Source organism: Emydura macquarii, unplaced genomic scaffold, assembly GCF_026122565.2.
Source record: "Emydura macquarii macquarii isolate MOO-44397 ecotype Brisbane River unplaced genomic scaffold, CSIRO-AGI_Emac_v2 contig_67, whole genome shotgun sequence".
Classification (NCBI taxonomy): domain Eukaryota; kingdom Metazoa; phylum Chordata; order Testudines; family Chelidae; genus Emydura; species Emydura macquarii.
This window is the reverse complement of record NW_027130204.1, coordinates 2,652,981-2,677,935: the sequence shown is the minus strand read 5'-3', so window position 1 is coordinate 2,677,935 and position 24,955 is coordinate 2,652,981. Positions and strand designations below refer to the sequence as shown.

The 24,955-nt window shown below is 44.6% G+C and overlaps 2 protein-coding genes across 6 annotated transcripts in view; both read left to right on the top strand.

Annotated features, from left to right (window-relative positions):
* Positions 1 to 7,584, top strand: part of SEC24C (SEC24 homolog C, COPII coat complex component) — a 58,717-nt gene extending 51,133 nt beyond the window's left edge. For all 3 annotated transcript variants that reach the window (XM_067537798.1, XM_067537790.1, XM_067537781.1), the window contains 3 exons: positions 2,545 to 2,736; positions 3,936 to 4,025; positions 5,107 to 7,584. In XM_067537798.1, coding sequence (XP_067393899.1) covers positions 2,545 to 2,736; positions 3,936 to 4,025; positions 5,107 to 5,247 — 423 coding nt within the window. In that variant the 3' untranslated portion in view covers positions 5,248 to 7,584. The remainder of the gene's footprint in view (positions 1 to 2,544; positions 2,737 to 3,935; positions 4,026 to 5,106) is intronic.
* Positions 7,585 to 12,456: 4,872 nt separating this feature from the next.
* On the top strand, positions 12,457 to 24,343 carry FUT11 (fucosyltransferase 11). 3 transcript variants are annotated; one of them, XR_010917962.1, is made up of 4 exons: positions 12,457 to 13,568; positions 16,496 to 17,121; positions 19,827 to 19,929; positions 22,110 to 22,183. XR_010917962.1 is itself a non-coding variant. In XM_067537810.1 (3 exons), the coding sequence occupies exons 1-3, from the start codon at positions 12,816 to 12,818 to the stop codon at positions 22,255 to 22,257; spliced, it is 1,527 nt and encodes a 508-aa protein (XP_067393911.1). In that variant the 5' UTR covers positions 12,457 to 12,815; the 3' UTR covers positions 22,258 to 24,343. The 3 variants fall into 3 exon arrangements, 2 of the variants coding, with proteins under 2 accessions (XP_067393911.1, XP_067393921.1); XM_067537810.1 differs by lacking the exon at positions 19,827 to 19,929 and having other exon boundaries at positions 22,110 to 24,343; XM_067537820.1 differs by having other exon boundaries at positions 19,827 to 22,246.
* Positions 24,344 to 24,955: the final 612 nt, after the last annotated feature.

Sequence of the window (24,955 nt, the reverse complement as noted above, 5' to 3'; positions counted from 1 at the left end):
ACATTATTGCATGCGTGCAACGTCACCCACGAATACGTATTCAATTATCCGTATCCTTCCTGGGACACATGGCTGCCTCTACTTTGGTCACACCATGTGCCCGACTCCATATGTGCTGCCTACAATGTTAGTTACGGTCGGTTTACAACCCAAACAGGGACCACCGGAACAAATGGGTCTCCCTCCCGCCAAAAGTGCTAGCCTCCTTGACATCGTGGCGGGACCCCTCCAAAGTTTTGGTGGGCATACCCTTTCGCCAACCCAACCCAGACACGTTCCTAATGACGGATGCGTCTCTAGTGGGCCCGGGGTCCATGTACAGGGCAACACAGCTCAAGAACTTTTGTCCCCCAGAGAGGTGAGGATGCACATCAACATCCTAGAAATGAGCAGTTTGACATGCATGCAACCCCCTCCTTCCCCTACTCCAGGGCAAACATGTCCAGCTCCTCTCAGACAACATGTTGATGGCATACTATGTAATCAAGCAAGGTGAAGCCAAATCCCTGTCCCTATGCCAGGAAGCAATCCACCTATGGAACTGGTTGCATGAGGCACAATATAACATTACAAGCGACACACTTACCGGGAACGACTGACATCCTTGCGGACGACCTCAGTCACTCCTTCCTTCGCTCCCACAAATGGGAACTCCACGATCCTATTCTCTGGACTATTTTCTGACAGTGGGGAACCCCTACATTGGACCTCTTTGCCTCAGTGACAAACAACAAACTTCTTCTCTTCTGCTCCAGAGGCGCCTTGGGACGGGGGTCACAGGGCAACGCCTTTCCCATTCCATGGATGCCGGACCTCCAGTACGCCTTTCCTTCCCTTCCGCTCGTTCCTCAACAAACAAACAAGATCAGGAGCAGATCATACTCATAGCCCCGTCTTGAGCATTCCAACTGTCCTAGACTACCTCCTTTCCCTATGACAGCTAGGGCTCTCGCATTCCTCTGTAAAAGTTCACCTAGCTGCCATTAGCACTTTCCTCCCACCTGTGGAGGGTTCCTCTGTTTTTAATCATCTGTTGCTAGGTTTATGAAAGATTTACTTAATGTGTTCCCAACCATCAGGGACCCCACACTGGCTTGGGACCTGAACCTTGTCCTTTCCATGCTTACTAAGTCGCCCTTTTAACCCATCCTCCTGTACCCTTCCATTTCTATCTATGAAGACAATCTTTCTCGTGGCTATTACCTCAGCTCAATGCGTTAGTGAACTAGCATCTGTGATGGCAGACTCTCCTTTTACCATCTTTCAAAAGGACAAAGTATCACTGAGGTTTCACCCCAAATTTCTCCCTAAAGTAGCCTCCCACTTTCACCTCCACCAAGTTATTCACCTCTGTTTTTTTACCCTAAGCCACATTCCTCCACCAGGAAGAGGACCCTACACTCCCTCAATGTCAGACGGGCGCTAGCCTTTTACTTACAATGCACTTGCCCTTTCAGAACCTCCCCAAAATTTTGTGGTGATAGCGGATCGCTGCAAGGGGCGTGCACTCTCTTCCCAGCATATCTCCCATTGGATCCTTTGTTGCATAAAGGAATGCTACTCTGTCGGGTTCAGCTTCCGCCTCATATCAGAGCACACTCCACAAGAGCACAGGTGACCACAACGGCCTTTTTTGCTGACGTCTCATGGCAAGATATTTGCGAAGCAGCAACTTGGGACACATTCATGGCTCACTATGCTTTAACTAATGCTGCCTCTACTGACGCACCAGTGGGCACTGCAGTCCTACAAACTCTGGCATCTACGGCGCCCTAGCCCCACCTCCATACTGGTTACTGCTACCTATGCTCCTACAGTAGAATCCATATAGGAACCATCACTCGAAGAAGGGGTGGTTACTTACTGTAACTGATGGTTCTTCGAGATGTGTGGTCCCTATCTGGATTCCAATCCCACCCACCCCCCGTCCCCTCTGCTTAGAGCTCAATGCCTAGGTGTAAGAGGAAAGTGAGGGGGCGTTGACCTGCGCAGACATATAAGACCTCGGATGCACCATGTGGGCAACGCAAGGCGTGCATGGGGGTTGATGGACACTGCTTTCAACAGTTCCGGTTCTGGCGTATGGCATGCATGTGTATCCACAGTGGAATCCAGATAGAGACCACACATCTCGAAGAACCATCAGTTACAGTAAGTAACCTCCCCTTCAGTACTGGGATTGCGGAGTAGTGCCACTAGGGCCCACAGGGTCCATCTGCTCTCATTAGCAGCAAGTTGTCTCTAATCTGTTTCACACCATACTAAACAGGAAGAATGTTATAAATAATCATACAATTCATTTCCATTTGTTGTATCATTGCAGATTGTTACATAATTTAATGTCCTTTTTTTAGAAGAAGGATAAGTCAGAGAAATTGTGGGTCCATTAGGGTTTTGGAGGCAGGAATCGGGGTGGCTTCACAAGATTTAGGGGCATCCACATAGTCCTTGCTCTGTAACACTTGTAATTCCCAGCTGAACATTACAAAGCAAAAATGTCTAAAAAAGGGCTCAAGTCATTTCATTCATTCCATATTTGAACAGACCAAAGTAGATGTTGACAGCGACACCTTGCCAGCGGCAATCCGGAACTCTGAGGAGCGACTCTCTAAGGGCGACATGTACCTGCTAGAGAATGGACTGAACGTCTTCGTGTGGGTAGGAGTGAATGTGCAGCAGGGCCTGATCCAGAACCTCTTTGGAGTGTCATCCTTCAGCCACATCAGCAGCACCCTGGTGAGCTGGATGAGGGAGAGCAGGCTGGAAGGAGGGTGTGTGGTGGTCTCCCAGTACTTGGAGCAGTGAGCATCCACCTCAGAAGGTTGTCATCCTAAAATCTCATTGGGCACTCGTACAGTAATAGCCCACAGGAAAGAACATTTTAAACATTTGATTTAGCTGGCATGAACATCAACTTCAGAGCTCTCTATTTACATCCTGTTCCTGAAAGCAAGTCTGGGAAAGCTGGCTAAAAGTTCAGCATAGGGACAGATTGTCCCCTTGCTGCTGCATTCGTGAGGTTGAGCTGCATTAATCTTAAGAGTCTTCTCCAGAGATTCTCCCATCGCATCCTTTGAGGAGAGTGGGAGGGGGTTTACTAAAGCAGGGCCTGTCTTCCCCACCCTCCAGTCTGACAAATCCCATGAAGGCTGTGGCAGGCCAGGACTGTCTGTATATAAGCCCTGTGCCCCTGCTTTGGCCCTTGACTCCCTGGAAGTGCAGTTCCAATGCCAGGAGTTTACATTAGCTTTTCCTGCTAAATTTGGGCCAGAGGAGGAACAATAAGCAGCTTGCCCACTCCTTCCCTGGATTACACCGAGACCTCTGGAGTCCAGGGCAGGCCTCTGAGGTGGTTGGAGCTCCCTTTTAGCACAAATAAGTGGGGGTTGATCTGGATTCAATGGAAGAACAGGTCCACACATGGAGCAAGGTAGTCACAATATGGTCAATAATATGCTCAGATGCTGTGTTCTAGGTGAGACCTCAAGCCCAATTCACTCGTTTTAAACCCAGGACCTTCCTTCTAGGACCTTCTAGCTAGTGTGTTAGCCTGTTGTTTTACCTAGCTGGTGGTCATAAGGACAGTTAAGAGGCTAGCTATACCTAAACTGTTCGCTTTCAGAGTTTCCTTGAATCTGATTTCTAGTCACTTACCTAGCTGGGCAAGTTATTCTTGTAACTTGTCTGACCAAGCCACTCAGTGAGGAGAGCATTTATATGTCCCAGGCAAATGGGGTAATAGCTTCTGTATTTGTGTTCTCTCGAAAAATCTAGTTTTAAAAATAGTCTTTCCAATGACTTCACCTATTCCTAGCAAGTAGCTAGAATGACCTGAAGGCGTGGACTTGAACCTATGTGTTATGAGGAAAGCAGTAAAATTGGTTATTAATTGTAGTAATTCTGTGTCCAATGGGAATCTGGTCTTTTAATTCCAGAGTACCTTGCCTGTCTTGGAAAACCCCTTCTCTAAGAGAGTGCGATCCATTATTGACCTGTTCCAGGCACAAAGATCCCGCTACATGAAGGTAAAGAACTTGGCTCCTACTTCTCTTTTTAATTTCCTTCCACTGCCTTTCTGAGCAGGTGACGCCAATCCTAGTCTCATAACCTGTAATATCAAACCTGTTCTCAGCCTCCTGTTGCTAATTCAGACACTTTAATTTCAAGCATCATGCTGTTGGCAGTTGATGGACCCTTATCTTGCATTTCTGGCTCAATGTGTTTAGTACTCGTGTTAGGCTAAGGCTCTCCTTTTTTCATGTGGCCTAAAGGGTAGTCATATATGGCACTTGACACTAATAGCCTGGGCCTTCTTGGTGATCTAGTATGCATGAACTCGCAAATGAGTATGGCTGGGACCTCATCACCAAAAACATTATGCCTCATGGGTCTCGCAGAGTAAAAGACTGCAGTTCCCACAGAAGTAACTGGACCATATTTCATAGCTTACTAACGCACCCCCTGCTCTTGCTTGGTGTTGTGTTGGAAAGCCCTGATGCTCAGTCCATCAGGACAACTCCCTGGCTTTTAACATTCCAAGACCATAGGAAAGAGGTTTTTAACATTCCTTCCTCCTGGATTTTGGATTTTTAATCACTTGAATATAACCACACTTAAATTCCTTTTATATTTTGATTGTATAGTCCATTTCATCCACAGATCTCAAAATGCATTACAAAGTGAATAAACATCATTGTCCCCATTTTCAGATGGGGAAACTGAAGACCATATGTTAAGTGAGTTAAAGTCCGACAGTAACCAATCTGGAAATGGAACTCTGGTCTTCTAACCTTCCAGTCCTGTGCTCTGTTCACTGGACTACTAATTTAAGAATATAATTTCTCTGCTTTGCTGCTTACCTCGCCAAAACTGGAATTTCTAGAAGTCCTGTAGTATATAGGCAACTTTGGATACTCTAATACTTCTAAGTGTGCTTGAGGTTTAACCTGACTTAGTCACAGAAATGAAGATGTTCTGAGTATGTGGCTTCAGTGATTTCTTGTGCTGGAGTTTTTAGTTGCTTAACCTGCTTGTCTCAGTTGGATTTTTTCTTATGTACTAAAATCACTAGTTGATACTCCACAAATCTTTTTTGTTTGCTTATAGCTAATAATTGTGAAGCAAGAAGATAAATTGGAGATGCTGTTCAAGCACTTTCTGGTGGAGGACAAGAGCATGAGTGGGGGGGCTTCATATGTGGACTTCCTCTGTCATATGCACAAGGAGATTCGGCAGCTACTGAGCTAGAGGAAGGAGTGGTGCTGGACTTCAGCAGTGACATTTCAATCTCCACTAACCACCTGGTATATGGGCCCAGCTCCCTCAAAAAGGACAACATAAAACCTGTAAAACTCTGTAATTTTTAATACACATTGCATAAGCAGAGATCCTTTCAACCTCTCCCAACCCCATTTCAGAGATGCATCATTTCCTGGTGAGGGCAGAAAAAAGGCCTTTGAACCCAGGTCTACCTGTCTAAGTTGTTTCCTTTACTTGGCAGGAATCTTCACTCTCCTCCCCCCCATGGTCGCTAATCCCGTCATAATGAATGTAGTTTCTCAGTTCACTGTACATGATTGAGCATTGGGTGAAAAAGCGATAATTCTTTAAAAATAGTGGTCATTGCTGTGTGTTTGTGTGCAGCCGTGCATGCTCCAAGAGTGAAGAGGAGACAGGTTGGAGAAGACAGGAGGCAGGCCACCCAGCCAGATGGTGGGAATTGGAGAACCTAAACATTTTTTAACTCTCCTTCCTAGTTTAGGAGAAAACACCATGCGGCACACAAACTGCAGCTTGGGGCCCTCTGGACCCAGGAATCTTCATTTTAAAAAAACAAAACAAAACTCATCAACTGAGCTATGAGCCAGTGCTTAGCAGGACAAATCCTTCCTACATCTTTATATCTTTATTGTAGTAAGAGTTGCAGTATAGAACTGTAGTAGAACAAGTAATTTTTAAAAGGTGAGTGGGCAACAGTAAACAGCTGCTGAATGGGAGAGGGATAGAATCAGTGCCTTCTATTGGCATGAATGGCATCCCTGCACCACCTTTCCTTCCTTGGGAAAAGCAACCTCCCCTACCTTATTTTTCTGTGTAGCATTGTCTTATCCCTTTTGGTTCTATAGCCTCTTTTCATTCATTTGTTTTGTTAGAGCCAACCTACACTGTCCTATTCATGGTGATCATACCCATCTCCTTGTATTTAAACAGGAAATACTTTTAGCAAGATGACACAGGGCTGAAGGGAACAGGAGCTGGGTGGCAAGGTGGCCATTTTCTGTTCAGACTAGGGTGAATCACAGCAAATAAGCAAACATCTAAATTTTGCTGGTGCAAGTTGGGGCTGCTTTGTACCCCAGAATGCAAGGAAGGGGATGCAAATGAACAATAATAGAGTTTAAACTGCACTGCAGAAGGTAGTACCAATCTGTTGCGAAGGTTCATTGGAAAGAATATTTTCAACCCTGTTATAACTCCTCAGTTCTACCTACTCATCCATCCACATAAAAACTTTTTGTAAGCCTGTTTGTTAACCTAAAATACCTCAGACAGATTAGCCCATTCAATTTCTGGCTGGATGCTCTGCCTCTCCACTCTGTAAGGATGGAAGAGGGGACCCCTGCAAAAGGGAGCAATGAGTCTAAATCAGATTCAGAATTCTAAGGGCTTGTTCATTGATTTTTGAAAGGGGGGTGATTTACTTTAACACTTCACAGTGCTCTTACAATACCCAGGATTTTGTGAGGGAGAAGCAGCACTGAAGGTGTGATGGGAGAATCTGCAGAATAATGGGTGAACAGATGGGATGCAGTTAGAGGACATGTTTTATCTGGACTTGGCTTTTCAAAATAGGGTCCTTGTGTAGACAACCTGGGGGTTTTTTTGGGTTTTTTTTGTAAACTGGCTCTGGTTTTATTCCCATGATCTGTAGTGTGTGTAAATCTGTTTTTCTTCTAATGCCACTAGTTGTCTTCCCGCATATCACTACACACAAAGGGGAATATGAGAACTGTAATGGAGAAACTCCTTTAAGATGTAGTAGACAAGTCCTTAGCATTTTTGTATGAATGTGGCTGACATTTTTTACCCCACGCACTGCCTCCAACCAAAAATGTAGAGGTTTTTTTTAACTGATGAAGAGAGCGAGCTTCCCAGGGATACAATGCTCGGCAACCACAGACTTCCACAATACTAATTTCTAGTATTAATATAAGAGGGGAAAATAAGCTCATAAGTGAACCTTTCATTTTCTTCACTCTTGTTTTTTCCAATGCATCTTTTAATTTGTAAAGAAATAAAAAATATATTAAGATGTATTTTATGTCATTGTTAGTAAATAAACACTGCTTATTATTTTTCCAAATCCTGTATTTGGGGGGGGGGGGGAGAAAGGAAGGAAATGGGAAAGGCTGGGGTCTAGATGAGTAATCGCAATCCAACCTGCTGCCAATCAAATTCTGTATTTTTAATCTTTCCTGTTTGGATGTGTTTAACTTTCCACCCGTTTTGAACCTTTATTTTGCTAAGAACATTCCCTTTCCTCTGAGATGGCTTTGGTTAAATTATGACTGCTTTTTGGTCTATGTCCATAACCATTCTAGTTGATATTTTGAGCGCTAAATCTCATTAGCTACAATTAGGCTCTCAAGGACCCCATTTTTCTCAAACACAGCATCCCATCTTTAAAATGGCAAGAGAATTACTGATTTTCTTGGGAGTCCAAAAATAAAGTTCAAATTAAACACAGCTGCTGGCAACAGCACTGTGAGAAGTCTAGACTAAACTCATAATTTGTATATTGAACTTTAATTTGAACACTGTCTCCTCTGTACACTTGACTGTAGCCTAAAACATAGATATTGTACATTAATGCTGTTAAAAATCTTTACAGCAATCTCTATATGAAAACACAAGCCAGTCATTGCTAAATACCTATTGTATTTAGTTTGTCATGACAATTTCTGTTACAGAAGGCATGTTCCTACATTTATGTCCAGAATCACTGTTGAACTGGTTCTTTGAGATAAGTGATGGGCTGTGTGCACTAATTATCTGGAATAAATTGTGCCTGCAGGAATTTTGTGATATTACCCTTTTCAATGTTTATGGAAGTTACCTAGCTGAACCAACATATACACAAAAATCCTAGTCAAGTACATTTAAGATGGTATCAGTCCACTGAGTAGATGGATTCATGAGACGGAAATGGCATAAGCACATAAAATTTACTGTACTGGACTGCTGTTTCTAGCAATGGCCAATGCCGAATTCTTCAAAGGAAGGCAAAAGAACCCAAGGTATTTTTAGCCAATTTGCTGCTGTAGCTGTAAAAGACACGTTTTCTTGTCTTGTGCAGGTGCTAAGTTTACATCATATGCTATGAAATTGGATTTCTATAACTACAAATGTTCTGATCAACTTATCTATTTTCTTTAAAGTCAAGCTGCTCTTTGAGGCAGGAAGTCATCTTGTTCTGTCTGTACAGTGCTTAGCACAGTGGGGCCCTGTCCATGACTCGAGCTCCTAGGCACAATGGTAATACAAATAGTAAAAGAGTATGTATGACATGAGCTCATACTCCGCAGCAGTCTAAAGTTGCTTTTTTCAGCCTTCCCTTGAATCTTATCCTCCCTTCTTGTGTTGATATAACTCATGTAGTTTTTTAATCAATTTGAGCCTATAACATACTATGTCATTTCAAGTTGGTGTAAGAAAGAAACCAAAAGGGAATGACAACCATAAGGGGTGGCACTTAAGAAATGATTTTTTAAAAATCTTTGTCATCTAAAGCAATAATTGTATATTTTTCCCATTTGTTGGATCATATCAAGATAAAGATCTTGTAGACACACTCCCATCTCAGTCTTTCTCTGCAACACCTAGAGTGTCTGTCTGGTTACACCGTAATATTAGGAGTAGCATGACAATCTGAAAATGCATTTGCTTTCATGAATGCCACTGCTCAGTTACTTCTCCCAATTCTTTATCTTTACTATTGTTTACTCTCCCTTACCTTAGAACTCCACATTTATTAGTACCAAATCTCTCCTTGGCTAAAGCGTCCCACTGCTTTAATCAGTGCAGGTCACTTTTCCATTTGTCCTCCTGTATGTCCTCCTTCCATGCTTGGTTATCCATAAATTTCATCACTTGTTGATTTGATATCAAAGAAACTCCAAGCACAGAGGTAGCAGCTGCACAATGGACAGAAAAAGGGTTTTAAATACAGGGTTTTTCTTTAAAGCATGTGCAAATCCTAGAAGTCGAAGCTCCTTGACAACTAAGGTATTTGACCATTATCTAGAAACAGCTCAGCAGACCAATCTGAGAAGCCTTGCTATTAGCAGATCTGAAAATGAACTAAGGATGCAGAGTTGTAATTTCTGCTCTGCCTTTTTCTCTTTCAATTTGATTGGCCTAATTCTCAAGTAAGAACTTGTTGACACACACACACACATACTGGTACCAAAATAACATCTGTTTTTTAATTCATATTATTAGTTATTGTGATGCAAGTCTGAGGGTGGACATTTGTTTTGGAAAAGTCTATTTTTTGTACTGACAACTAAATCAAAATAAGGCAATCATATTCTAGGCATGTGCACAGTTAGGATTGCACTCCAAATAACTAAGTGTGTGAATTAAACCAGATTTGTTTTTTTGGGTCCAGTTTGTGTGTAGATAAGCCCTGTAATTTCTCGTCACAGGTTTCTCCTTGTGTTCCCTTCTTTTTACTCTGTCACTTCTTTGCCCAGGACATGAGTGGCTTAAGAAAACTACATGGTCTTTTCTTCTTCCTAACCTATTATGTATGCAGTATAGATGTAGCTGTGTCAGTCTCAGGATAATAAATAAGGTGGATGAGGTAATATCTCTTACTGGACCAACGTGTGTTTCTCATCAACAGAAGCTAGCCCAATAAATTATCTCACCAACATTGTTTCTCTAATAACCTATTATGTAGTCTTCCCACCATTGTTAAAACGCCTTTGCCTTTGGCACTTTCTCTAACTTCTAAATCTACCATTGGTACTTCCCTTCATTAAAATTTCCTGGCTACTAATACTCCATCAAACCAATTTCTAACCTTAGCAAAGCATTAAGAAAAGTGGTGGACTTCTGCCTACAGTAACGTTGCTTGTTTGTTACAATTTATTTTCCTTATTGCATCAGACCCTCTAGCCCGTTATCGGCTGATACCAGTCAGTACCACCTGCTTCACAGAAAAGTGTAAGAAATAATCATGGAACTCCACTGCTCGTAAGTGAAGTTTCTTATCCTAGGACAGCCAGGGGTTGATGTGTACCTTGAAAAATGAGTGTTTACATCCTTGAGAAACTATGGTGTAAATATGAGACACAGGCAGAGGGTACCAGGTGAAAGAGTGAACGGGAGGCGGCAGCCCCCGCTTCCCACCACGTCCCAGCTCCCAGCTGCGAGGAAGGTGGTAGCCCCCCTACTTCCCACTGAGTCCCAGCTTCCAGCTGGGAGGCAGGTGGCAGCCACCCACTTCCTGCCCCTTCCCAGCTCCTAGCTGGGAGGCAAGTAGCAGCCGCCTGCAACTTGTCCAGGTGGCAGCCTCCCTCCCTGGCTCAAAGCCCAGTGCCCAGAAAACTTGTCAATGGCAGTGCTCTAGCTGAACAGTGAAATTGACAACTATGACAGCCCCAGATTTTACCAGTTACCCTCTTTTCCTGTCTCTCTCACCCCTTCCTCCTCTCACATCTATGGCAAAAAATTTGGCATGGCGCTTTATGTTCCCCAGCATTGGCATGCTGCTCAAAGCCTCCTAGCTTTGGCCAACATCACCTCTAGCCCTGGTACATACTTGAGTTGTGCACCTGTGGTGTAAAGGTGGTAACCCTACCCACACTAGATCTGACATCTGTCATATCATGGCCTTATATACTCAGCCTTTCTTCCAACATATGGCTCACATTAGTCTGTAAATATAAAATCCCATAGAAAATGGAGTGTTGGGGTACTTATTAAAATGTTCATAAGTTAGGGGGTACTTACTGCTTAAAAGGTTGAGAAACACTGCTTTACATAACCTTAGCTGCTCCTACATAAGTGTGGATGTCAATAATAAAAATGTCTAATCCTTAGTGCATCCCACTAAGCTTTCGGCCTCAGTGATAAAAGATGGCAGTGATTTTCTTGGCATTGTGGTTTTTGTTTTTTAAATTGGGTTTAAATGTGTTGCCTTTAAATGAGAGCGGGTGGGTGAAGTAATATCTTTTATTGGACCAACTTCGGTGATGAAAGAGAGAGGTTTTTGAGTTTACAGAGCTCTTCTTCAGGTCATGAAAATGTACTCAGTGTCATGGCTAAATACAGGTGGAACAGATTGTTTAGCATAAGTAGGTTAACACATTTAAAGGGACCATTCAAAGTGAAATGGCCTGTTAACACCTCTATACGGGGTGGGGGGAGGCTGGGGGAGGGTTTAAGTGGGTTACAGATTGTTGAAGTAAGTCCTAAAATTGTTCTTGTATTCAGAGATCAAAAGAGAAGCCCAGTGGCTGTTCTTTATAACAGTCTTTTTACTTTAACTTTGACCATATGACCAAATCCCCTCATTTAATTAGTGTTCTTTCTAAACAGGCCCTCTATTTGCAGAGACAACATAGGTGAGGTAATAAACTCCCACACAAAAATGATAGACAAAAACACCATATTAGCATAGGCAAAGCCTCTTCACAAAGTGATTACTCTATAGCTGCTCTTTCAATACTTGTCCTTAAAGGAAACCTGTACACCTTCAAAAGGTGAGACTAGGAACTTAAATTCATAGTGTTGCTGGATCCAAAAACCACAGACTCACTAGGACACTGGTTTTATGGCTCATGACAATTTGTAACACACACCTGCCTGCTAACCATTACTGCCCACTCCAGCTCCACTGGCTGACTTCAATGTGCCTTACTTCTTATGCTTAACAATCTATCCCGCTGTGCTTGTCTACACTGTGCAGCTGTATCGCTTAGTGAAGAAACTACCTGTGCCCATGGAAGAGCTACTCCTAGTAGTGCAGGTACCCCACCTCCTAGCAGGAGGTAGTTATTGTGATGGGAGAAGCCGTCCTATTGACAGGGCCCTGTCTACACCCAGAGTTTGGTCAGAATAACTGCACGGCTCAGACGTGTGGATTTTCCACACCTTGAGTGATGTACTTCTACCTACATACGTTTGTAGCAGGGAGCAGGGCTCAGATTTCCTTCCCCAGACATGAAGTGCTTGATAAGCTCCAAGGCTTGTGCCTTACCTCGCCTTACCTCCTCGTCTCCTTCCCAGCCTGGGCCAGCACAGCTCCAGCTACCCCGCTGTAGGTTCCTGCAGGAGTCTCTGAAGTCAGCTGGTTTCCTCACTGAGCCCCTTCAATTTCTGCCACACCCTTCTCCAGGCCCCGGGGATGAGGACAGAGTACCTCAACGGCCACGCGATACCCGGGCCCCCGCTATCGACCTTCCGGCGCGGCGGTCCGTCCGTTGAGCCGCCCGACTGACGGCGAGTAGCGCCGGGATGCTGCGAGCGCTGGGCCCCGAGGGGCCCACAGGAAGCTGCCCCCGGCCCGGCTTCTTCTCTGGGAGCCGAGGAAGGGAGCGGTCTGCGCGTGCACGCGCGGGCCGAGGCGCACGGACCACTAGGGATTCGGCCCGCACCAGCCAGTAGTGAGAGAGCGCGCGCCTGTGGGTGGGGCTGTCCTAACGGCCAAGCGGTGTACGAGCCACCGGGCGCGCTGGACTGAGTCTGGGGAAGGCGCGCGCGACGCTGGGTCCGGCGGCGGGGGGCGCCCCACGCAGCTGCCGGCAATGGGCGACCGGGGTGGCGGGCTGCCCTGTTGCCTCGTGGCGAGCTTAGCGTTGGCGTGCGGCGCAGTGCTGGCTGCGGGAGACGGGTCGTTCGCAGCGGACGAGCCGCCGGGGTCGGGAGAGCTGGAGCCCGCGGAGGGGCCGCCGGAGCCCCGCGGCCGGTCCCCCTTCCAGCCCAGCACAGGCCTGCCCGCGGTGGAGTTCGGGGCGGTGACAGCGGCCTCGTACCGGGGCCCTGGCAATGGCGACACCCGCCGCAACCGGGAGCTGCCCATCCTGCTGTGGTGGAGCCCGAGCCTCTTCCCGCACTTCCCGGGGGACACGGAGCGCATCGACTGTCCGCGCCGCTCCTGCCTGGTGACCCGGCGCCGGCGCGTGGCGCTGCATCAGCGCACCAAGGCCATCATCTTCTACGGCACCGACTTCCGGGCCTACGAGGCGCCGCTGCCCCGGCTGCCTCACCAGACCTGGGCGCTGTTCCACGAGGAGTCCCCTATGAACAACTATCTCCTCTCCCACCGGCCCGGGATCAGCCTCTTCAACTACACGGCCACTTTTCGCAGGGAGTCGGACTACCCGCTGACCCTGCAGTGGCTGCCCGGAGCGGCCTACCTAAGGCGGGCCGCCCTGCCCCTGGCGGAGAAGGAGCGGTGGAGGAGGCAGGGCTACGGGCCGGTGCTGTACATGCAGTCTCACTGCGACGTCCCGTCGGACAGAGACCGCTACGTGCAGGAGCTCATGAAACACATCCAGGTAACTGCTTGCTCTGGCCCCCCTGCCCGCCTCCCTCGGGCCCGGCCCAGAGGAGAGTGGGCGAGACACGAGAGGACTGAGTGAGACGCCTGGGTGCTATGGAGATTGGTTGAGTCGCTAACCTGGTTGGCACGAGGGGGGAATCTAGACCCATTTCCCCTCTACCAGAATATATCCGGCCTCCTGTCTGACCAGGGACTGGGCTGTAATGAGTCGCACACTGAGGACCAGCCTAAGGGTAAAACTAACTGCATTTGTGTCAGAAACCAGGGCCCTGACCCCCGCTACCAGACTGGGGGGAAAAAACACCCCGCTGAGTGACATAAGTTTTGCCCTCACAAGCAGAGGCTATGCCAGCGAAAAGCACCCACATTGCTACTGCTGCTCCTTTAGGTGGCTTCATTATGCGGCCGGAGACTCATTGCTCTCCCCCTCCTCCCACCCCACATAACAGGTTACACTAGCGTGCTGCCAAATGTATGTTGATCAGTGTGGGGTTTTTTCACACCTCTGAGCGACAAAAGTTTTGCCAGCATAAGAGCAGTGTAGACAAGCCCCTGAGCACTGCTGCTAGCTGAACATGGTTTAGGTGTACTTGTAAACAAGAAGGAATGATGTTCAGTTATGTGGTTGCTAACAACTCTGTTTGGACATGGTTACATTTTGTATTGTGGACCAGTTCTGACTTGATCTAGTGGGCTGGGTGCCAGGAATTCCTCAAATTGACTGTAGCTCTAAGGACAAGTCAACTTAATTTTATTTCAGACAAAAGTGTGATTTTTATCTATTGTTATAAATGCCTAAAAGATATCAGAGGAGAAACTTGTGCATAGGCACTTTCACTGATTCCCCTGTCAGTCAGTTTCCCCTGGTTATGTGCGTATTTCACATAGTCTTGAGAGACAACAATATTATAAAACTGAAATTGTAAAACCACAAAAATTGACAGGGGGACTCGGAGTCAGATGTCATGCCTAGATGTCTGTTAACTCAGTTTTTTAGACTAACTTTTAAATTGACTGCATGCAGTGTTGTAACCATATTAGTTCCATGATATTAGAGAAAGTGGATGAGGTAATATCTCTTACAGGAACTTCTGTTGGTGAGAGAGACAAACTTTCAAGCTGCCCAGAGCTCTTTTTCAGGTCTGGGAAAGGTAGGCACCGTGAGATCACAGCCAAATACAAGGTGGAACAGATTGTTTAGCATAAGTAGTTAGCACGTGTTCTAAGGCAGTGTTTCTCAACCTTTTAAGTAGTAAGTACCCTCTAACTTCTGAAAATTTTAATAAGTACCCCAACACTCAGTTTTCCACTCTGAGAAATAATCTTTTTCACCTTTACTGCTGGACGACTGTATTTCTCATAAAGCAGGAGAGTTCTGAGTTCTGCAGTGCTGTGTGGCTGTGGCAAATCACAAAACCCCCTGCTGTTTCTCCACTCCTTCCTCCTCCATATAGAAGCAAAGGTAAATGCCAGCCAATCACTATGGCCTTATGGCGAGATCATGTAGTGTTCTCCTCACACAGGCGGAAACTTGTGAGGTATGAGCAGGCACTAGTGGCCCACCAGAGTGGATAGCAGTGCTCCCCATGGCCGTCCCTATGGGGGGTGAAGGCCTGGGGCAAATCACATTGTGTGGGCCTCTAAGATTTTTTTACTGGTAAAATCTGGGGCTGTCATAGTTGTCAATTTCACTGCTCAGCTAGAGCAATGAAATTGACAAGTAAACCTGTGGATAGAGCCCAGCTCCAGGACTGGGCAAGCCGCTGGGCTCTCCGCCTGGCTTTCTGGGTACCCGGCTTTGAGCCGGGGAGGGGAGCTGCCACTTGGGCAAGTTGCAGGCACCTGCCATCTGGCTACCAGCCCGGGAGGTGAACGACTGCCACCCAGTCCAAGATGGGGCAGAGGAGGCTTCCATGCAGCCTGGGACCTGGGGATGTGGGCAGGCGGCAGGCAGCTACTGCCCATCTTCAAGCCAGGGCGTGGGAGGCTGTCTCTCGGCTCAGAGTCGGGGCAAGGGTGGCAACCACCCAGCTGCGAGCCCAGCTCACAAGGCACAGGAGGCTACTGCCAGGCTCCCACCTGGGATTGGGCAGGACACAGGCGGCTGCCGCCCAGTTTCCCAGGACTGGGGCGGCTGCCATCTACCTCCTAGCTAGGAGGTGGGACCGGGCCAGAAGCTGGCGGCTGCTGCCCGCCTCCCTTCACTGGGTTTTTGCCACGTATTCCCTGCCTGTGTCTCGGGTACGCGTACTGCCGGTTGAGAAACTATATTCTAAGGTACCATTCAAAGTGGAGTGGCCCGTTAACACCTCTGCAGTCATAGGACAGAAAAAGGGGAGTTTAGTGTGTTACAGGTTGTTGTAATAAGCCATAAATTCAGCATCTCTCTTCAGTCCATGAGTTTTACTGCCTAAACTGACTGTCCATTAAACCTTTTCGGGAAGTGCTGTGTAAATGTTAAGTATTTTAAGGAAAAATGTAAAGTATGAGCCTCATACTCTCCCTCACCTACCCCTGTTGTGCATTGCCCACTGAATAAACATACCATTTTCTAAAGTTTATATTTCTCGAAGTTTTTCTGCATCTCATGTCAGCTCTGGTTAAACATCTAGGGCACAACTCTGCTGCAGGATATAAGGAACTCCGATTGATTTTGGGAGTTCCTCTTGTTAGGAAAGGAATTGAGTGCTTGGAGGAGGAAGGGGGGTTGAGATTTTAAAATTCTCCAATGAATATTAGACATTTTAGAATTTTTTGGCTGACTCTACTTTTTGAGAAGGAAGATGTTGGAGTGAAAGAGAGGCCAAGCTCAGAGTCTTAGGAATTGGTCAGAAGGAATCATATAAGGCAGCTCTTCCACTGAAAATAAGTTTAAAACCAACAGAGAAATTACTTTTGTAAAGATGATTATTACTATTTTAGGTAGACTCCTACGGTAAATGCCTGAATAATCGAGAGCTTCCCAGTGAGAGGCTGAGGGACACTTCTACAGCCACAACAGAGGATTCTGAATTCATGACCTTTATCTCCAGGTACAAGTTTCACCTTGCCATGGAGAATGCCATATGCAATGACTACATGACAGAGAAGCTGTGGCGTCCGATGCATTTGGGCGCCATCCCTGTATACCGAGGCTCCCCATCTGTGCGGGACTGGATGCCTGATAATACCTCCATCATCCTCGTGGATGAATTTGGAAGCCCCAAAGAGTTAGCAGAGTTCCTTGACTTCCTGGACAGGAATGGAGAGGAATACTTGAAATACCTAGAGTATAAGAAGCCAGGAGGCATTACAAACCAGTTTCTGCTGGAGAGCATGGAGAGGCGCGAGTGGGGAGTGAATGACATGACTTTGCCCAATTACCTAAATGGCTTTGAGTGTTTCGTCTGTGACAGGGAGAATATCCGAGACGCTAGAGAGAGGGATCATAAGAAATCTCGTGGGAAAGTGCCAGCTCCTGAACCCCACATAGCTCAGTTCACACACATGGGATGTCCCATGCCAGTCCCTGGCTTTGGAAACATTGAGAACCTCTCTGAAGGAGACAGGTACTGTATGAATGGTATTTTTACAAAATCAGTTTTAAAAAGCTCAATGAATACATGTTTTTATAATGTTTTTCATCCTGAAGGATCCCTAAATACTTCCCAAACTATATACGTAGGGCACTGCTGAAATGTATGACACCTCTTGGGTAGAAGCAATAGCCGTGTTCAACAGCCATGTGGTTGAAAGAAGGAGAATTTGGAGATAGCATTGATTAGTCGTTGAAACAAGAGATTGGGAAAGCTGGAATCTGTTCCTTTGCTACTGAAGTGCTCTGTGATCCCGAGCAAGTCATTTAATCTTTCTGCATAAACAACAACATTTTAAAGACTAACAAATTTAATTTCTGCAGGCATAAGCTTTCGTGGACTGCAACCCACTTCATCAGATGCAAGAAATAGAAATCAGATAGGGGGTGTGTGTGTATATATTATATATATATATATATATACATCCAAGGGTAAGGAACAACAATGGGGAGGGTAGGTGTTAGCAAAGTCCATTCAGTTAGAGTAGTTGAGGCCTATTCACAACCATTGATTAAAAGGTGAGAATTTGTGAAGGTGACAATTCTTGTAATGAGATAAGCATTCCAAGTCCCTATTCAGACCGAATTTGATTGTGTCAAGTTTGCATATGCGTTCCAACTCTGCAGTTTCTCGCTGAAGTCTGTTTTGAAGTTTTTTTGTCGAAGAAGTATGGCAACTTTCAAGTCAGCTACAGAGTGTCCTGAGAGATTGAAGTGCTCTCTGACTGGTTTAGGGATGTTACCATTTTTTATGTCTGATTTGTGTCCATTTATTCTTTTGACTAGTGACAGTCCGGTTTGGACAATGTACATGGCAGAGGGGCATTGCTGGCTCATGATGGTATATGTTACATTAGTAGATGTGCAGGTGAATGAGCTCCTTAAGGTATGGCTGATGTGGTTAGGACTTGTGATGGTGTCACAAAAGCTTATGCCTGCAGAAATTAAATGTGTTAGTCTTTAAAGTGCTACAGGACTCTCATTGTTTTTGCTGTATACAGACTAACATGGCTACCCCTCTGAATCTTTCTGCATGTTATCTATCTGTAAAATGACAGTAACAGTACTCACCTTTCTAAAGCACTTTGAGGTACTTGGATGAAAGATGCTTTGTAACTTAGTACAAAATATTATTATTGCATTAAGGGTGTGAGTTCCAAAAGTATTCTGTGTTTGCCTAACTCTGCTCCATTGAAGACAATGGTACAATTCTCCTTGACTTCAATAAGAGCAAAGTTATGTCAACTCTGAGCAGTTTGAAAAACCCATCCTAAATTGTGTTTGACATTGGGATAAATTCCTACAGTACAGTAGGATCTTTAATATCTATGTAGAACTTCAGTTCTTAAAGTCTCAGTGGTTCAGAAGGGATTGACCTCTCAGAGCATAACAGGATGAGTGGGTTCTGTCCCTGCTTTGCACAGTGCTGGTGAAAGGTACTGGAATGACAGTCCTAAAGGCTGGAGTCTTCTGTCCACAGGCCAGATTCAGCATGGGCAGAGGCAGTGTAAGCTTTCCTGCACTTTACCAGCAATGTATCTCAAACTTGTTCTGAAGCAATCACTTCTAGTAGTGAGAAACATTTACATTTCCACAGTCCATTTAGTCGTTGGGTCTCTCTTAAGATGGCTAATAAAGAGGTTAGTTAAACACTTGTCATGATGGTGTTTGTATTGTAGATATCTGCCCCTTAGGAAATGGTCAGAGTCTACCCAATCCATTTGACATAAGCTATCAGCTAACTTATAGTGACACCTTCTAGCTATTGCAGACTTTGGCTGTACTTGAACCATAACCTGCTGCTGAAAATTTCCATATTCTATTGCCAGTTCCACTGTATAAACTATTAATTTAACAAATCAGAATGATTGATTCAAATATCAGAAGACACACTTCTTAGAAAGAACTCACTGCTGCTCTATCCCAGTTGATTTCAGTTTACAGGTCTCCTATCTTCATGCATCTGGAGTTCTGTATTTTGGAATGTTAAAATGTTAGTAGAGACCGCTTTACTGCAAATATGCACTCTGTCATTTTAAATAGTCTATAACCTTATTGTAAAGTAATTTCTAAACATGTCAGAGATATGTGTAGTCATTGGGGATGAAGTCCTAGGCAAGTCTGAAGTTTTAAAATAACTTTTTAAGTTATCCAAGTGCAAAAAAAGTGTTTGAAATTTCTTAACTGTTCAAAATAATTGTTTTTTCTACATTTGAATACTATTAAAAATGGCCAAATGAAATTTTAACAAATTTCTTCTTCCCCTCTTCCCCCAACAAAAGAAAATTCACCCTGAGATTATAGAAATTCTCTATGAAGGTCATTGCACAAAACAATTCTCATTTCAACTGTAATACCATATTTGTTAACATTGTTTTCAGAATACCGCAAGTGATCCATGTATGGACCAATTGCAAAACCAAACTCCTGAATAAACGAGCTCCAAAAAGCCTTATAACCATTTTATCTTCTTATCTATTAACTATCTTATCATTCTGTTAGTTGGTTGTTTTGAGGGGTTTTTGCATATCATAATGTATCATCTTGATAAAAAGGTTCATTCCATCATTATAAACAGCCAAGACAAGCTGTGCAAGATCGCTATCAATAGAACTGAGTGTGTAATTCACTACTTTCCTTGGTGGTGGTGGTCTTTTTTTCCTTCTATTTGTCTGTTAGGGTGACATCGTGAGCAGCAGGTGGCAGTGAAGAGTTTACGCAAGTAACGGTCGTTACTCAATAGGCGTGATGAGAGTGCCAGATTTTCTGGATGCAAGTTAGGGTAATGTACGGTTCTGTGTGGAAATCATCATTTTGATGTGTAAACTATAGCTCCATGTTCCAAGTTGTAGGTCTCTCACATAGTCTCTTAGTGTCTCGCTGAGCAATAGTACACCCCTCACCCATTATTTACAGATAATTTGTATCTGGGCCATCAGACAAGAGGGAAATGGTGAGATCATACAACACAATGCTTCCATGCTTCCTGGCCATCTGCTGTCGAAAGATATCTGTATACTATACAGTCTAACTTTCATGGGGTGACCAGCAGGATTCCAGATGAAGTGGCATCTCTTCTATCCTCTGAGAATTTGGACTTTAACCAGCTGTGCCACCAAAATAGAGCAGAATAGTAAAGAGCCATCAGTGGAGTGACAGAAACACAGAATTGCTACCGTCATACCAAACTGTGGCTTAGTTCCATTGTTCTGTAATTTCACAAATATGGTCATAATAAGCTTTGGAATCTGACTGTAGTGTTACAAACCAGCAAAATCAGTTTGGGTGATTCCCTATTGTGCCTGTCAGTACATGTATGTTATCTTCCGCAATTTACACAATGTGTGTAATAAGGAGGTACACTAGCACAGTGGCATCCACATAACTGTTCACACTAACTATATACAACATGCAAAGTCTAGCTCCGTATATACACTGCTGCTCTGGCAGGATCTGATGGCTTCTGAACGTAGACAACAGTGAGAGCAACTAGAGGGCTTAAAACTATTTAAAGGAATATTACCCTGATGCTGTATCCTACAATGTGCCTCTGCATCTGCAGTAGCCTTTATGTACAAGGGTGTGGCTTGTATTTACAGCTCAGACTTGGTATACATTTCTTCTTAAACATTTCAATATAGTGAGTTTAGAGTTGTTGGAAGATGCTGATTTGGCAGTCCTATTCTGTTGCCTGAAGACCTCTCTTTATTCATAGGATATGTACAGCAAGAGTAGGTGTAGGGAAAGCTTCCCTTTACAGCGTTGCTACAATGTGCCTCAACTCTAAGGGTCTGTCTACACTGCAATGTAAGTCCGGGGTTATTAGAACTTGAGTTAGCAAACTCTGGGTTTGTTAACCTAGGACTTGAGCATCTACACTCATTAGTAATCTCAATTAAGAATCGTTGAACCCTGGGTCCCAACCTGGGGCTTCATCGTGTACACCGCATTATGCGGGCCCAAGTCCAATTACTCATGTCTCAGAGTTCCTAGCGCCCTCCCCAAATGTGACCACTCTAGCCCTTGTTTGTGGTCCAGTGTGGGAAAACCTGACTGTCCAGAAGACAGTGGCCACATTGGATTGTGGAATATTTTTGGTGGACTCCCAGAGCATGAATCCAGTGGGTCTGCATCTACGCTTCAAAGCAGTAGGGCATGAACCCTGCATCCTGGTTTGACTCAGGTTTAGACCCTATAGAATCATAGAATTCTTGGGTTTGAATGATTTGTGTGTAGCTGGAAGGGGGGTTAGGCTTGAGCTTGCAGCAAGAGGTTACATTGCTGTATAGACATACCCTAACCTGTAGAGAGACTATTTCTAGGTATGAGAGAATGGGTCAATTTCTGTAGCCTATTGAATCCTAGGCCATGCTGACTGTGATTAAGTGACCTGTCTTCTTTTGATGAGGGGTCCTGTTTACTATGAATCAGAACTTGAAATTGCTCTTGGGCTATGTAATATAGTACTTGCAAGAGCATATACTGGTGGGTTGTCCATAAGTAGAGCCCTGCAAATCTTCGGATATCTGCATCCATGAAACATGTTTGCGGATTGTGGATGGATGTGCATCCAAATTTTATATCTAGAGCCCTGCAAATCTGCTGATATCCGCTTATAACTTTGGACCATGTTTGCGGATCGGATGAGGATACAAATCAGCAGATTTGTATCTTGCCCTAGCACTAAATTCATAAACACAAAATCTAAACAAGTCCCAATGACAGTACTGAGGTTTTGTGGTTTCTGAAGGGAATTAACCTAGTAGGGTTTTTTAATGCATTTAGAGAGAGAGAGAGATCAAAGTGGTTCAATAATTTAAATATTTAATAATGAGCTTCCCCAACTTCTGTCCTTCATAGCCCCCTCTTCTGTAAGCGAGGAATTCAGTCTTTGTGTTGAGTCAGCTTCCGACCCCCTCACTTTCTGATGGCTTGTTGTGCTTTCCCTCTTCTATGTTTCAGCTGGAAGGAGATGTGGCTACAGGATTATTGGCAGAGTCTTGACCAGGGCGAGGCTCTCACCACCATGATTCACCACAATGAGTCTCATCAGGGAAGATTTTGGGATTATATGCATGAGATCTTCCTCAAGAGGACCAGACAGCACTGACCATCATGAGCACCTGGTTCAATGTTACACAGAAGGCTGGGAGGGTAGAGACACTTACCTGCCTCCAAAGTCTCTGTTTCAGAACACAAGAGGAATTGCTCATCTTGTATCTCATTCTGATTTTGGAGACCTTCTTTTCATGAGGTCTGAGGACAGTCAGTCTCTAATCAGGCTTGGGTTTCACCCCACCCCACTTTAGCAGTGGATTCCCATCCCTGTCCTGGAAGCACCAATTTCTGGGGTGAGAGAAGAATTCTGTCTCTTTGTGCTTTCAGTATAATTTCCTTCTGACCAAAAAAGTATTATCCTTTGTGCCAAATGACTTGGAACAGGGGCCTGTTGAGGCTGAACTGAGGTATCCTAAAATTCGTTTTAGGGAATTTAACTCCACATATTCATTGTTATGTTAAAGCCTTTTTTACTTCACCAGGCACTTATCCCTCCCATTAAGATGGATGATGTTGTTTTGTTTTGTTTTTTTAAATCAGTGATACAGGTAAATGCCTGGCTTTTATAAACAGGTAATTTTCCCAGTCAAGGAACTATGATAGATTAATATCTGAAGAGAAGGTTATGCCTTATGATGCTTCAGTGATAAAACTTTCCCTCTTCAAGTTAATATGCCTCAAACATAGTAAATTTCAGGAAGCCTTTTCCCTTCCCTTCCCCTCCATCAAACAGAGTTCAATTCTATTAAATGATGAAAATCTTAGTGGTCTTGGCAAAAACATCATTTCAAATGTGCATTCATTATTCCTGTAAATCTCATAATGATCAGGATATGGAAAGAACTGTGCAATCTGTATACCCACACACTGTGGGCATGAGCACATTTGCAATTTACATGCTGTGTGAGTGCAATTCAGTACTTATCCTGTGTCCCATGAACTAATGACAACTGATCTTAGACCATCCCTCTTTCCCATTTGTAGACATGTAGCATGTCTCCCCTTAGTATTTTCTCCAGAATCAACATATTCAGCTTCCTAAACCTCTTCTCAGATACCGTTTTCCAAATTATTTAATCTTCCTGTCATTTTCTTCTGAACGCTCTCATTTGTCTTTTTTTTTTTTTTTTTAAATAAAGTATTGGGATTTGAACCATAGCCACAATCAGTGCTGATCAAAGTGGAATAATGTTTTACATTTATTACTGCTATCAATACAACCTCTTTTATAACAGCATTGTATTGTTGACTTGTTTAATTTTATCATCCATTATGGTACCAGATGCTGTCTTGTGCCTGCGTGCAGTGTATCTTTGCTCTCTGTATTTGTGCACTTGATTAATCCTTCATATATGTCAGGGGTGGCCAAACTATGGCTCACGAGCCACATGCGGCTCTTTTACAGTCAAAATGGGGCACGTGGAGCCCCCCCCATGCTCCCACTCATTCTCCATCTACCAGAATGGAGGGAGAGGGAGCTCAGGGCTTTTGCCCTGCAGTGGGGTGATGGGACTAAGGGCTTCTGCCCAGTGGGGAGGGGGTTCTCGGGCTTTCAGCCCCACAGGGCACACATGCCGCAGCGCGGAGCTTCAGCAGGAGCAAGGCTGAAGCCCCAAGTCCCAGCAGGCACCTCCTGCAGGGCTGAAGCCCAAAGACCGCTCCCCCAACCCAGGACTGAAGCCTCTAGCCCAACCACCCAACTCTGAGGCTGAAGTCCCAAGCCCCGGCAGGCATGCCTCAGCTCTCGAACTTCTGAAGAGTATTGTATGTGGCTTGGAGGATCAGTAAGTTTGGCCACCCTGATATATGTGCTTCTCTGCAGTTATCTTTCTCTCATTTTATTGATTTTTAGCCCTTTTTTCAAGTTTATCAATATCAGGATATTTTAATCCCATTCTCCAAAGTATCTACACCCCTTCCCAGCTTCATATAATCAGAATTTGTTTAGCCTACTCTTGTTTCCATCCTCCAAGTCCTTAATGAAGCTGGACCCCAAACAGACCCCTATGGAACATCACACGGCATTATTTCATAACTTGACACTGAATCATTGATAATTTGTGGTCATTTTTTTGTCATTTTATGTAATTCCATGTAATCTCGTTTTTAAGGGACAGCCTCATGGAACCATATCAGATGCCATACTGAAATGGAGATAGGTTCCATCTTCTGCTTTTTATTTAGCAGCTAAACTTGTTATCTAGTCTCACACAGAAATTTAGCATAATTTGTTTAATTAAATCATGTTGCCTACTATTTTTCTCCTTTTCTATTTAGATGCTTACAAATCATCTGCTTCCCTGATTCTTTCAACAATTTATCAGGGCCTTGCCTGTCCTCCATAAACTCTCAAAAATAATAGCCAGTTGTTCTCTCTTCGAGTGATTGCTAATATCCATTCCATGATAGGTGTGTGCGCGCCCCGTGCACAGATTCCTGGAACTTCTTTCCCTTCGCTGTCACCGTAGGGTCAGCTCAGGTGCCCCCTGGAGTACCGCGCTCATGCCGCAGTACATAGGGCGCCGCCGACCCTGCGGCCCCTCAGTTCCTTCTTTCCGCCTGTGACGATTGCTGGAACGTCTGCCTCTTACATACCGCAAGTAGCTTCCCTTAGTGCTATAGCTTTGTTGTTGAGTTCTTGTTCATTGTTATTCTAGTTAGTGATTAGTAAATAGTTAAGTTGTAAGAGTTAGTGCCCTTAGGGGCTAAAGCTGAGCCATGCCTGGCTCCACTGGCTTTAAAGCCTGCAC